Source organism: Mytilus edulis, chromosome 5 (assembly GCF_963676685.1).
Source record: "Mytilus edulis chromosome 5, xbMytEdul2.2, whole genome shotgun sequence".
Taxonomy (NCBI): domain Eukaryota; kingdom Metazoa; phylum Mollusca; class Bivalvia; order Mytilida; family Mytilidae; genus Mytilus; species Mytilus edulis.
Window position 1 is genome coordinate 40501209 of NC_092348.1, and position 12596 is coordinate 40513804.

The following is a 12596-nucleotide window of genomic DNA, read 5'->3' on the forward strand; positions in this document are numbered from 1 at the left end:
CAAATGTTTTACAATCCTAATCTATGGCAAGTTTTTTTATTTCATAATATATGGCAAGTTTTTTTTTTTTTCCGAATCTATGGCGGATTTTTGTTGTTGACAAATCTATGGTAGATTTTGTGCAAATGGAAAACAATGTAGTAAATATACGACCAATGACTTGTCTTATACAAGTGGAAATATACGACAACGGGAGCATGTCTATAAACATTTGTGAAATAAACATTTCATAATGGTCAACCAAAACATTTCGTAAATGATGAATTCATATAACATGTATAACTTACTACAGACTGAAGATTGAAATGATGCGCCCGCTAAAAATAAATATTATTTTCATCTGTGTATGGTAACTGTTTAGCTCATTCATTATGCCGACTAGTAAGTCCCTTAACAAACAAGAAGGCAGGTTTTATATAAAAAAAAAAGACAAATGAAAATGACCCGAAAAGTTTGAATTTTCATATAAATTAAATGTTATTTCATTGTTAACACTTTTTTTTTATTTGGTGACAATTTAAATTAAGTTGGTATCAAGTAAGTTAATCTTTCATTTTTTAAACTTTGCCAGTCGCGAAATATTCATTATAAATCCTTTCTTAAACATCTGGTACTGAAAACAGTGGTGGCTTTATTCATAGCGGGCTTTTGGATAAAAGGTCACATCTTCAATTAAGGGGGTTCGCGGGTCTAAATCATTTATATAGGATTTCTCTGTATTTTTCTATAAATGAACTTTATCTTATAGATAATAGAAAAATAAAATAAAAAAATGGGGTCACCGTTCATTTGCGCTCACAATCTGCCTTCGAAAGAAGCATACATCTTTGTAAAAGTGTTTTTTTTTTCTTCTGTTGAACTAATAGGAGAATAAAAGGTAATATCGAAATAAAAAAAGAAATTTATTACAGAAATCGCTCAAATTTTACAATAATTTAGTTTAAGTACAGCATATATCGAAATTATATAAAAAAAATATAGGTCACCGATGAGTTAAAAGAGATATTTCAATTTTAAAGCCAAAAAATGGCATTTTTCCACAAAAGGGAGATAATTTGGAACTTTTTCAATGATGTTTACATTTTAAAAGTCATCTGGGGCCAACACAAATTAATTGTTTTAAATGTTTTTTGTACCATATGATAAAGTAACAACTACAAAAGGTAATAAATAAAATTTGTAATGAAAAACAAATGTTTAATTTTTTTCTGAAATTTTTGTACCCTCGAGCCTCCTTAAACCATCCAAAAATTGTTGTCGATGGAAATACCTTCATGTAGAATAGTGTTCAAATCTATGGGTTCAACGATTTAATATGGCGTTATACAATTGTGACGTTATGAAAAAGATCTATCATAGATTTGGAAATAACAAAAATCTGCCATAAATTTGATTTGTTTGACGTTTGTAACGTCACATTTACCATAGATTAGGAATCTGCCATAGATTTGGAACCCGCCATAGATTTGAGTCCTACATATATATTTAAATATGCACATAATTTAAGTACACGTTGATCTAATACAATAAAATATATCTATTTTCATTTACAATGATATACGAACTAGATCTATTGGAATTTAACTGACAAGTTAACAATATGCACGTCATTCAAATCTTATTTTGTTTGTGAAATTGTAACCTTACACCTAGAATACATATATTTTATTGATTTAAAAAAATAAGACTTCCTGCTTGGTTAATGTACGTAATCGATAAGATTTGGGTAAAAGGTATTTAAGATTAATGAATGAAGCTAAATTACAAATACAATGGCAGTACAAAAAAAATCATTTTTGTAGCTTTGAACCCTTACTTAGTTAAAGTTCAGTATATATTTTTCATGATTTGAAGATACATTTGTTTGGAAAGGTACTGCATTAATAATTTTTCAAAGTTTTTTATATACAGTTATTGAAAACTTACTAAAATGTCATACCAATGATATTAGTTATAATTATGCTAATACAAGCTAAGTGTTTTTAATTGCTCAAAATTGCTTAAAAAAAGTCATGTTATTTCATACAAAGTGAAATTTTAATATCAATAACAAAAACAAACCCGCATTAATTTCAAAAGATATAGACTGGTCTACATAATTTTAGAAATTACTGGTGTACCTGTTTGGAATTTCGGTTGTACAAACGACAGAAACAATAAAAAAAAGTTATGAATTCAATTGACATATTCGAAGCTATAGTTGGGTCATTTTCGCATTCCTTTAGTTTTGAGTTGACACCTTCTTTCTTTTTCATAAATTATGTCTTTTAAAATCTCATTTTAGAACAACACGTTTTTACGCATTATGTTTTAAAATTATTGATGTTGTCGAAAGGCTAAAACATCGTTCTTGTAAATCTATTATGTTTACTTTATTTTCGTATTCTGAAATGTTATTGATCAAGACATTTAAAGTAAGTCATAAAGTTTTACTTGATATCCCTTCAGTTATCATTATTTCGTCTTAATTTACAATGTTTGCTTCACAATCAGGCCTAAGATTGGCACATTTTCAGGATTTATGATTGTTTCAAATTTCAGTGGAAAAATGCTTATGGTGATGATGCTTGAACACTGATGAAAACATATAGCAAATAGTTATAGATCAATCAGACAAAATCAGACAGTTAGATGATGCAAACTTGAAAAAAAGACAGAGAAACAGAGAAAATGAGGAAAAGAGAAGATGAAATATTAAGAAAAAAAAAAGAAAGGAAATTAATATGTATGAAACGATTTGTAATATGTAATATCCAATTCATCAAGCAAAAGAAACCAATAATGAAAAAAAAAAGAAAAAAATGAGAGGCTGAACAAATAAACAACAGAAAAAAACTTGAAGAAAATCTAGAAAAACGAGATGCTAATTAGATGCTACCTAAAATTGAATCAGGGATTGAAAACAGTTTGAAACACCACTAGAACAGGTTAAAACTGTCACGGAAAATTATTTTGAATACGCCCGCTTTCTTAAGGGCGGGATATGCTGTGTAACCTTTGTCTGTCCGTCCGTTAGTCCGTCCATAAATATTTTCGAAAATTCATTATAAAAAACCTTGAAAGCTATAGAAAAATTGTTATTCAAAAAGGTACTTTTAATTTTTTTTAAATCTAGATTTTGTAAAAATTACTTACTAATGTATAAATATCTTTTTTTAATGTTAACGAAGCAAGTATTTGACACAAGTATTGTATGTATTGTATCCACCTTACAAATGTTTAAACATTCAAAAAGTATGATAGTTTTTTTAACAAATGGAATAACGCTAGACAAGCGTCATGGAAAAGGTCTACGTTTTAAAGGATTTTAGTTTTAACAAGTATATACCTATATCTGTGTAAGTGTACAATAAATGATTTTTGTACCATGTGTAATGGATATGTACCATTATGTGGTAAAAAGTCAATTGCAAACATACTTATTTGGCGAGCATTACAATTAAACAGTTTTCATTGCGTCATCCTGCTGAGAGAAATCGTTCTTTTCTTCAATGGAAAAATGTGGTCGATTTGCAGTAGCATGTGAAGTTAGTACCTTTTTGAATTCACATACCAATTCAAAAATTTGCTACGTTATTATCCGTTATTGATCATGGTATTAAATAAATAAGCCAATAGTTGTATTATATTGTATATCAAAGAAGAAATTATTAAAAAAAACATTTAAAAGATGTTATAAGTACTAAGTCTTGTGAAACAAGTATCCACTCATAATGGTGACTTCCTAGATTCTAAGATAGATATCATTTGTGCGATTGAAGTCTCTATCTGTCTTTATTTAAATGTTGAAAAAAGCACAGCTATCTGAAGTGTATATCGATATTTAATGAATCTTTCAGTATTTTGCAATATTCACAATTTGGAACCCATTCATCAGAAGTCAATCTTAGTTGAAAAAAATTCCGATTCTTTATTTTTAAATGATCTAATTTTCAAGTGATGATTTTAAATTAACTGAATGTTATACATAATAGAAAATTGTTAACTATATTATGTCTGTTTTGTTCACGCATCATTGTAAACATAACGGAATTTGATGTTACTGTCATACAAGTGAGAGGTTTGGCGCTATAAAACCAAGAATATGACAGTTGTTTTCCCTTCGTTTGATGTGTTTGAGCTCTTGTTTTTACCACTTAATTAAGATTTGTATCTAGAAATTGACTATGAGGGTCGGTTGAAAACAAAATGTAACAACTAAAGAGATGATTTAAGCTTACAAACAGTAAAGCATTGGGAAGCTGAAATCATCACTACGTAAATTTTACGACCGCCATCGCGAGTTGGTTGATCGTTATGGAATATCTGTTATATAAATGATATCGGATATGTTCCTTGTGTCATAACTACAATCTCGTTCCCTTTTTGACGAATGTAACCTACCAAATTATACTTTTTCCTTTTGTTTGTGACATTTTTACCTGTTGTGCAAATGAGAGGTTAAGCGCTATAAACTAGGTTCAATCTACCATTTTTTACATTCAAAAATGCTTGTACCAAGTCAGAAATATGACAGTTGGTGTCCATTCGTTATCTTATTCATTATGTTTAACCCAAATTTTGTTGAATCACTACTATCTGGGACCGTTGAACAATCATTCAAAACATTTTAGTGAATGATTTGGAAAATATTTTCCCGAACACATCAGATTTTTTAAAAACTTTTTTGTAGGCTAAGTTGAGCCTAATACTCAGCTATCATAACCGGAGATTTTTTAGCATCACAGTTAGCATTTAACATTCACTTTATAGAGTTCTGTTTTTTTAAATTCCATCTTTGCTTAAACTTCCTGCACTTGTCCTGCCAGTCGAGTTGAATACAGAAGTTCCATAAGTTGTGACAAAATATTAATATTCCATTTAAATGTCGACCAATCTTTCATATAAGAAATACATTCTGTAATGTCACCTCTATTAAGTCACTCAATAAAGCATGAGGTGTTGTCAATGTTGCAGCATAAATACATAGCGAAAAAACGGTAAATAAAGATGTATAGAGACCAAATATCACAGGTATTCAACTCACGTGACATGGGCATTCATGAAGTAATCATTTGATCATTCACTCGTGGAATATATTTGAGATTTGAATTAGTTAAATGTTATTCTATATTTAAGAAATAGTTCGTAAAGGCCATTCACAATGCTCATTTTAACATGGGTAGGCATTATAATATTTGTGTTAATTCATACTGAGCATTTTCAAGGTACAAAAAATTGTCTAATGTTATGCTTATCCATGGATATCCATAAAAAAACATAGTTTAGTCTTAGTTGCATGATTTTTTTATTAGTTGTTTGTGGCTTTGAACTAGCTAACAAACTTCAGCTATCAAAAATTCAAAATATGTAATGATTTGAAGTTCCACTATATGAAAATGATTTTTTTTTTAGAAAAATTACAATAAAAAGTTTGTTTTTGTTGCAGTACGGCGTTCCTGTTTATAATTGCTTCCTCCATGTAGTTTGTGTTTTTTTCCTGGGTTTAGTTTGTAACCCGGATTTGTTTTCTCTAGGCCGATTTACGACTTCTGTAATGCGGCAAAATACTGGTTCCTTTATCTAAACAACACATGAACAAGTATTCAATACAATAGGTGTATATAAAGAATATAAATTAAATAAAATAAACTTCAAACTATTCAACAGTCAAAATTACAAGTATGCAAGTATATCATTGTATATTTCGAACTTGAACTCTATTCTTAGCCTTTTTGTATTGCTGATATATCCCATGTATGCATTGCAATGATTTAAACATCATCTTTATCTGGTATGATGGTTTACAAGTTTTATTGTATAAGTATGATTCAACATGTACACACATTGTAGTATATATATATATTACAAAAGTCATTATAAATAATGGGAAAAAAAACACCAGTACAATTTATTTGTTGCTAGAACTTTTTAATTTGTCATTGTTTGACAATATTGTTCAAATAATTCAGTACTTTGAATCTACAGCATTCCCATTGTTTTCGATCGATCATAACTCAATTAGTATTCACAAACAAATGAACAGTTATATGTATTTCGGGATGGATCTATTGATAATAAACATTGACGATCAGCCCATTTATTCCCGTGTGATAAATCTTTCATAACAATACACTTGTGAGTCGGACCCTCTGGTTGTCCAGGGTACCAGTTGAAATATGACATAGCAGTACCATCATCTAATTCCCAACTCCCGTTTGGTTGCTTTCTACCTGCTATACATACCCTGTTGTGTGGTCTGTCAGCTGAAAATTAATAAATATGGGATATTTGAAATTTTTATCAATTTTGTGAATCATAGTCTAATCTAAAAAGAGAAAAGATAATTTATCTAATTTATAATCCTGGTATCTATGATGCTTTTATTATTAAGTTCCTCGTGCTTAATTTTAAAATTGCAAGAAGAAAGTTCAAAATAAATATTAACGGCTGTCTTAGATGAGTATAAAATCAAAGATGTGATACGATTACCAATACAACAACTATCCACTATAAACACGAAGAAGGATAATATATATGTTGTATTCGGAATGAATTTAAAAGATAATGCAATAAGTTTAAAATAGAGATTTATATATGTTGTGGAACTATTGCCGTTTACCGATTTGGCGGTCAGTAGAAACGTTTCAAAATAATTGCACGAGGACTTGGTAGTGACTACCTGCATCTTAATTATCATGTGAGAAAAAAAATGTCTACAATATGCTGTATTTATTTTGTAGTTGATATTGTTACAGAACATGACATTGTTCAGGGTTCTGCAAGCCAGGGTATCTTGTGTTATCTTGATGGTCTTTATATTTGTAGCTTGATGGATTTTTAAATCGGATAATATTGTAATAAAGAATTCGAGGTGGTTATTGCGCAATTCATTGTAAAAACTAGTGTTTGTTCTATTGTATTAGAAAAGTAAAGTCGTATGTTCAAGTGTGCTCATTTATGTAAAGATATGTTCAAAAAAGATGGGGCAATTTAATACATCGATAATTTATATTTGGTTACACAAAGTGTATTAAAACATAAGAAAATAATTTAACATAATCATGTGTCACCAATGAGAAAAATATTTACCGTATACATGTAGAACATGTTACACTACAAAAGAATCATGCATGACTATATTTGGGTATTATACGATTACTCTGTACTTGCTAAACAATCCTGACTCTACAAACCGACGATACCTGTATCATGTGTATATTGGCATTACATATTATATTGTCTTTCTTTATTTGTTGATGACATCTTTATAACATTGTCTTTCTTTATTTGTTGATGACATCTTTATTACATTGTCGTTTGGGTGGTTTTTTTTGTACACAAGTTTTTCTGTTGTTTTGTTGTTTTTCTCTTAAAGTTGATGTGTTTTCCTCAAATTTAAGTTTGTAGCACGGATTGGTTTTCTTCTCGATCGATTTTATGACTTCGAACAGCGGTTTACTTTTGTTGCCTTTACTTTACAATAAATCTACAGCTTCATATGTTCACCTTCGATGGCTTTTAACTATCTTTTAGTGACTGCGCGTACTTTGAGATCTGTACGTTGTATCTTTTTTGTTGTGGAAATGTACTTAGTACGAAATTGCTCTAACGTTCAACAGCTGTTTATGTAGACAAGATGGTACCATGCGACGTCAGAGATCGTCTCATATAAAAAGTTGATCTATCCAAAATGGAGGCGCCGCTTCTTTGCTTCTGGGACCGTCTGACGACTTTGAGTTGATATAAATTGGCCTCAATTTATTCATTTTTCATTTGTCTATTCAGTTATGTCAGTTTCATTTACCTACCACCCTTTATTTTATCATATTTGGACATAATGTCTGACGTGTCACGGACTCAGCTTGTCTGGCAAAACCGCCGTTGGACGTTTAAGCTTGAACTAATGAGTACCCTGTCACGTCAAGTCTGTGTTCTTTTTTTTATAAGTATATTCGATTTTCATTGTTTTGATGAGTTAAACCTTTTTCAGTTTTATATCTGATTTTTATAGTTGTTTCTTATGGTGTACTGTTAAACCACCGACCTGTGTTAAAGTAGTGTTGGTGCCTTCCAAATAGTTTACCCCGAGGTCGCCTTATAATGTATAAGCATGTATGTTGGTTGTTGTCGTTTGTTTCTGATAATCATGTTTGATTTTTATTCATTATTTTGAACATAATTTAGGCTGTTAGTTTATTTATTTGTATGAATTATTTTACATGGTTATGTCATTTCGCTGACTTGTGTAGGGGACCATGCGGTATCTATGGTGACCTATATTTGTTAATGTGTATGTTTAGCAGAGAGTTGTCTCATTGGTTGTCATACCATATTTTCTTATTTTCATAATGTATGTTTTTTTTTAAATATGTTAAAGACAAGCATTAATTTCATTTTTCTTGTTAAACCATTGATAAATTCTTTCAACATGTTTAAACGTAAACTTTACACTGCCACCTTCAATCTATTTTTTTTACCAATTCAACAAATCATTACAGAACAGGTGATATTGTGTATCTGATTGCCATTTTTAAATACTCATATCAATTGGTTTCTCGTCACATCGGACTCTATTAAATTAAAACGTTCAAGTTTGCTCTCATTTGTTCTGTAAACAATATATTGACTAAAATGCTATTTTAACCACGCATATGCAAACATGGTTGTTTTACCTAAAAAGTCCGTCAAATAATCATTCATTTCTTGAGAAGTCACAGCAGAAAGCTTTCCGCCTCTCGCAATACAGAAGTCGTTGATTAGAGTGAAATCTATAGAAGCCATTTCATGCACACTGTAGCAAAACTGAAGTGGTCTGTAGTAAAGGTGTTCCGGAGAACATATACCTGTAACTAGAAACAATAATGATCATATAAGAACTCAAAGATATGTTTTTAAGCATCTCTTGTTTTGAAATTTACATTTATCTTTTAGTATTGTTCATACACACTGTAGAAGTGATATAAAAATATAGCTTCCATGCATATTTGCGTATGTAAAAGGGACTTTTATTGAAAAATGTTGACCATGCTTAATCTGTAAACATAATCAATGTCTGGTATGGATGGAAGAATTGAAATTCAAGCGATTGAAATTGATAAATGCTCACTATTTTCATGCTTCCATCAGCTACCTATAACAATCAAATGAATGACAATTGTTTCAAGTCAGTTAGACAACAGTAATAAAACAAAGTTAAAAATAAAAGGACATGTGCGGTATTCTAAATGGGACACTTCCCCAATGACTAAACGAATATGTGATTTTTTACGAAATAATTCATGGAAGCAATAGATTTGTTGACAATGTACACATGGCTTAGGCCTTGATATTCGAATTTTATCTGAGCTTTTGCGAGTTATAAAATCAACAAATATTACGGCCCAGGCCAGGTGTAAATTTACAACAAATTGATGGCTTCAATGTTATTTCGATTCTAATTGGACAAATACAGTAATTTGAAAAATTGAAGCAAGGGTGAGTATACCGTGTGTGTGGCTTTTCTTTTTAACTCCCTTTTAGATAAAGCATAATCATTCTTTTAAACCTGAGGTATTTTGTAACATTCATTATTATGTATATCTTTGAGTCTGCGTATAGATAGTATAGATTCATCGAAAATTTCACGGTGTTGATTACAAATCGAAAGAAGCGCGTCATATAAGAATACATGGTATTTCAACTTTTTCACCAATCAAACTACAATCTTGAGTTAGTATTTGTCAGCAAATATATTATAAGCGGGATTTAGACAAAGCTAGAAATCCCCTTCCTTACCAAGAGGCAAAAGAATAAAAACGGACGTAAAAAGGGGTGTATAAACATTAAAGCAAACACCTCTAGTTCACCTGGAAATAACATTTTACCAAATGTTTCACCCATTCTTTCCTTATCCTTTTTAGAAATATTTGATAATGCGCAGCATCTTAAAAGTATTAAAACTATGGATGGCAACGAAGTCTCGAGTACTCGGGTACTCGCCCGGAAGGCCCAGGACTCGAGTACAGTTTTAGTACTCGGATACTCGTTTGCCTTTTATAAATCTCCCCACATTTCCCGTCACCTTAGTTCCGTTAATATTTCCTCCGTAAAACTAATAAATGTATATTAACAAGTTGAACGTATATGTGTTTGTCCTGGGACTACTTTATATATTTTTAATAGTAGTATCAGCAACGCCCGTTCCTTCCGAGAGGATGTTTTTCATGCGCAAGACTGGTATAACAAAACAAAGAAACAATTGTTTGTCTGACGTCTTGGACCAGATCATATTTCTAAACAAGAATAAAATCAAAACGCCCTGCGGTGAACAACTGATTAGAGACATTTGTACACGGTGTTTGTACACGGAACAACACTTTCGTGGATTAATAACTCATCACAAGTCGTAAACTTACTTTAATTTGTGTGTTAATCAAGACTTTTTTGTAAAGGTAATTAGTATGAGATGTTCATTTAATTAATTGATCTTTATTTGAAATTTTATTATTGTTAAATTTATATTAAAAGAGAGGTTGAAGATACAAAATGGAAATTCAAACCTATAAATCAAAAAATAACCCAATACTGACAACGCCAAGCCAAAAAAAGAAATAGACGAACATTCAAACCAATAATACTCAAAACACAACCCAGAAAAAAAAGACCGAGGAACACGAAGGAGAAATATCGTTTCGCATAAGTTATTTGAAGTCAAATATTTTTGAGACAAATTAATGGATTAATCGTAAAATAAAAAAAAGAAACAGATGATACAGATTTTATCCTATCAAGTCGGATTTTATGTATTTAAACATATTTATGGTTTTATTGGAATCTTTTTGATTTGGTTTATACATTTTTATATACTAAATTCGCTATATAAAATTGACACCCACAGAATTATTTCAAGTCGAAGAGGACGCAGCATTAAAATAACAAATAATACCAACGGTAACCCATCATATCAAATATAACTACAGTGAATGGAGTTAGATATACGGTACACAATACAAAGTACTTTACTAGATTTATCTTGATCATGTACGCTAAATATTTATTTCTGATTAGATGACCGTGAACAAACTTTATTAATTACATTATATTTAATGGTTTTCATCCATTAACATTGATTCCATTAACATACTACTTGACAACCATATGTTTTTTTACCAGACATCATTATGTATAGACAAAACTTAAACAAAGTGCTAAAAAACAGTATAACAATGAAATAAAATATATTGATTTAAATCAAATTGATGAACATTATTTTTCTGTTCTTTTGTAGGTAATAATGTGAAATGTAACTGTATTATTGTGCTCGTAGCTTGAGCATGTCTGAGCTCTAGCAGTTGACAAAAACTTCTAAACAGGCAATATAACTATTGATTGCACTTATGAATACAGCTAATTCACAAACCAAGCCTAAATTGAATTGTAATAGGAGAGATGTACAGCATTTAAGTATAAGTATGTGTATCCGTAAAACATTGTTAGAATGTCATGAAATATTTCAGAGACCTTTATTTAGTCATGTACAAGCTTGCCAACCCCTGTCATGCCTGTTTTTGAGAGATTTTTTTTAATAGAAAAGCATTCACGGTTGTAAAACGCAAACAAAACAAAAAAAAAAGACGATTGAAACACATTTTACCGTACTGCAACACATAAATCTATATATAAACAGTTGCATTTCATTTTTATGCCAAAACAAGTAAATTTATTATAAAGAATTTACGTGGTGTCACCATTTATGTATAAATATGTGGAAAGGTCTAACAGCCAAAAATTGACGTTTCACAAAAAAAGTGATTAAATCTTTATAGATTGTACATGTTGTGGTACACATTTCTGAAGCCATTTCTTGGGTTAAAATTCATAAGGAAGGCTCAAAACAAAATATTTGAATGTCATTAATGTAACAAATGGAGAGCTATCTGACCACAATTATAAAATCCAGCGTAGGTCATGATGATAAAAATGAGTTCTACTTTTTTGTTACAAAAAGTCCATACAAGGGGAAAACTTTATGCTGTGTTAAGTAATAATTACCATCTTTTGTGACATAATACCTCCATGCAGCCCCTGTACCACTCGGTACTGGGAAAGACGATGATTCAAACTGTTTATTATGCATTACGCACTCTTGAGAGTCAAAGTTGTAAAAAACAGAAAGGCATTCTTCTTTAGTCTCGCAGTCCCTAATGCATCGAATTTTATTCTTAGCAAGAGTTATTCCAACAGCACCAGATTTTTCAAACAGTCCATTCAACTCAAATTTCAATTTTGCTTTTAAACCCACAGTCCCGTCTGTAGAAAAAAGAATTTCTAAAAGTATGAAAATTCTACAGAATATTTTTAAAGTTTTACTTCTGTATTCCATTATTTAAGCAGCTTTGATGGCTAGTAAAATGGCTAGGTATAAACCATTAGAATGACTTCACAGACGTCACTAAATGAAAAAGAATAAATTGAATTTGTCAGTTAATATTGTTTGATTTTTAGAAGATGATCAATATATATTGAAAACTTTTAAAACAGACAATTATCCAAACGTTATCAGAAAACACATTCATGACATATATTTGACGTATTAAAACAACTTTGAAATGAAATTAGATTTAAAATCAAATAGC

General features: G+C 30.3%; 1 protein-coding gene across 1 annotated transcript; it reads right to left on the reverse strand.

Annotated features, from left to right (window-relative positions):
* Window positions 1-5679: 5679 nt before the first annotated feature.
* Window positions 5680-12387, reverse strand: LOC139522403 (uncharacterized). The gene is made up of 3 exons (XM_071315920.1): window positions 12013-12387; window positions 8655-8831; window positions 5680-6245 (listed from the first exon to the last, which is right to left on the reverse strand). Exons 1-3 carry the CDS (start codon window positions 12341-12343, stop codon window positions 6001-6003), a joined length of 753 nt encoding a protein of 250 aa, XP_071172021.1. The 5' UTR covers window positions 12344-12387; the 3' UTR covers window positions 5680-6000.
* Between the last annotated feature and the right edge of the window lie 209 nt (window positions 12388-12596).

What these genes read in the sequence shown, in the direction of transcription:
- LOC139522403 (XM_071315920.1), bottom strand. Translation starts at nt 12,343, where the DNA reads ATGGAATACAGAAGTAAAACTTTAAAAATATTCTGTAGAATTTTCATA. An exon ending in GTATTATGTCACAAAAGATG is followed by an intron (nt 8,832 to 12,012) that starts GTAATTATTACT and finishes TATTGTTTCTAG; the next exon opens with TTACAGGTATATGTTCTCCG. An exon ending in TTATTTGACGGACTTTTTAG is followed by an intron (nt 6,246 to 8,654) that starts GTAAAACAACCA and finishes ATTAATTTTCAG; the next exon opens with CTGACAGACCACACAACAGG.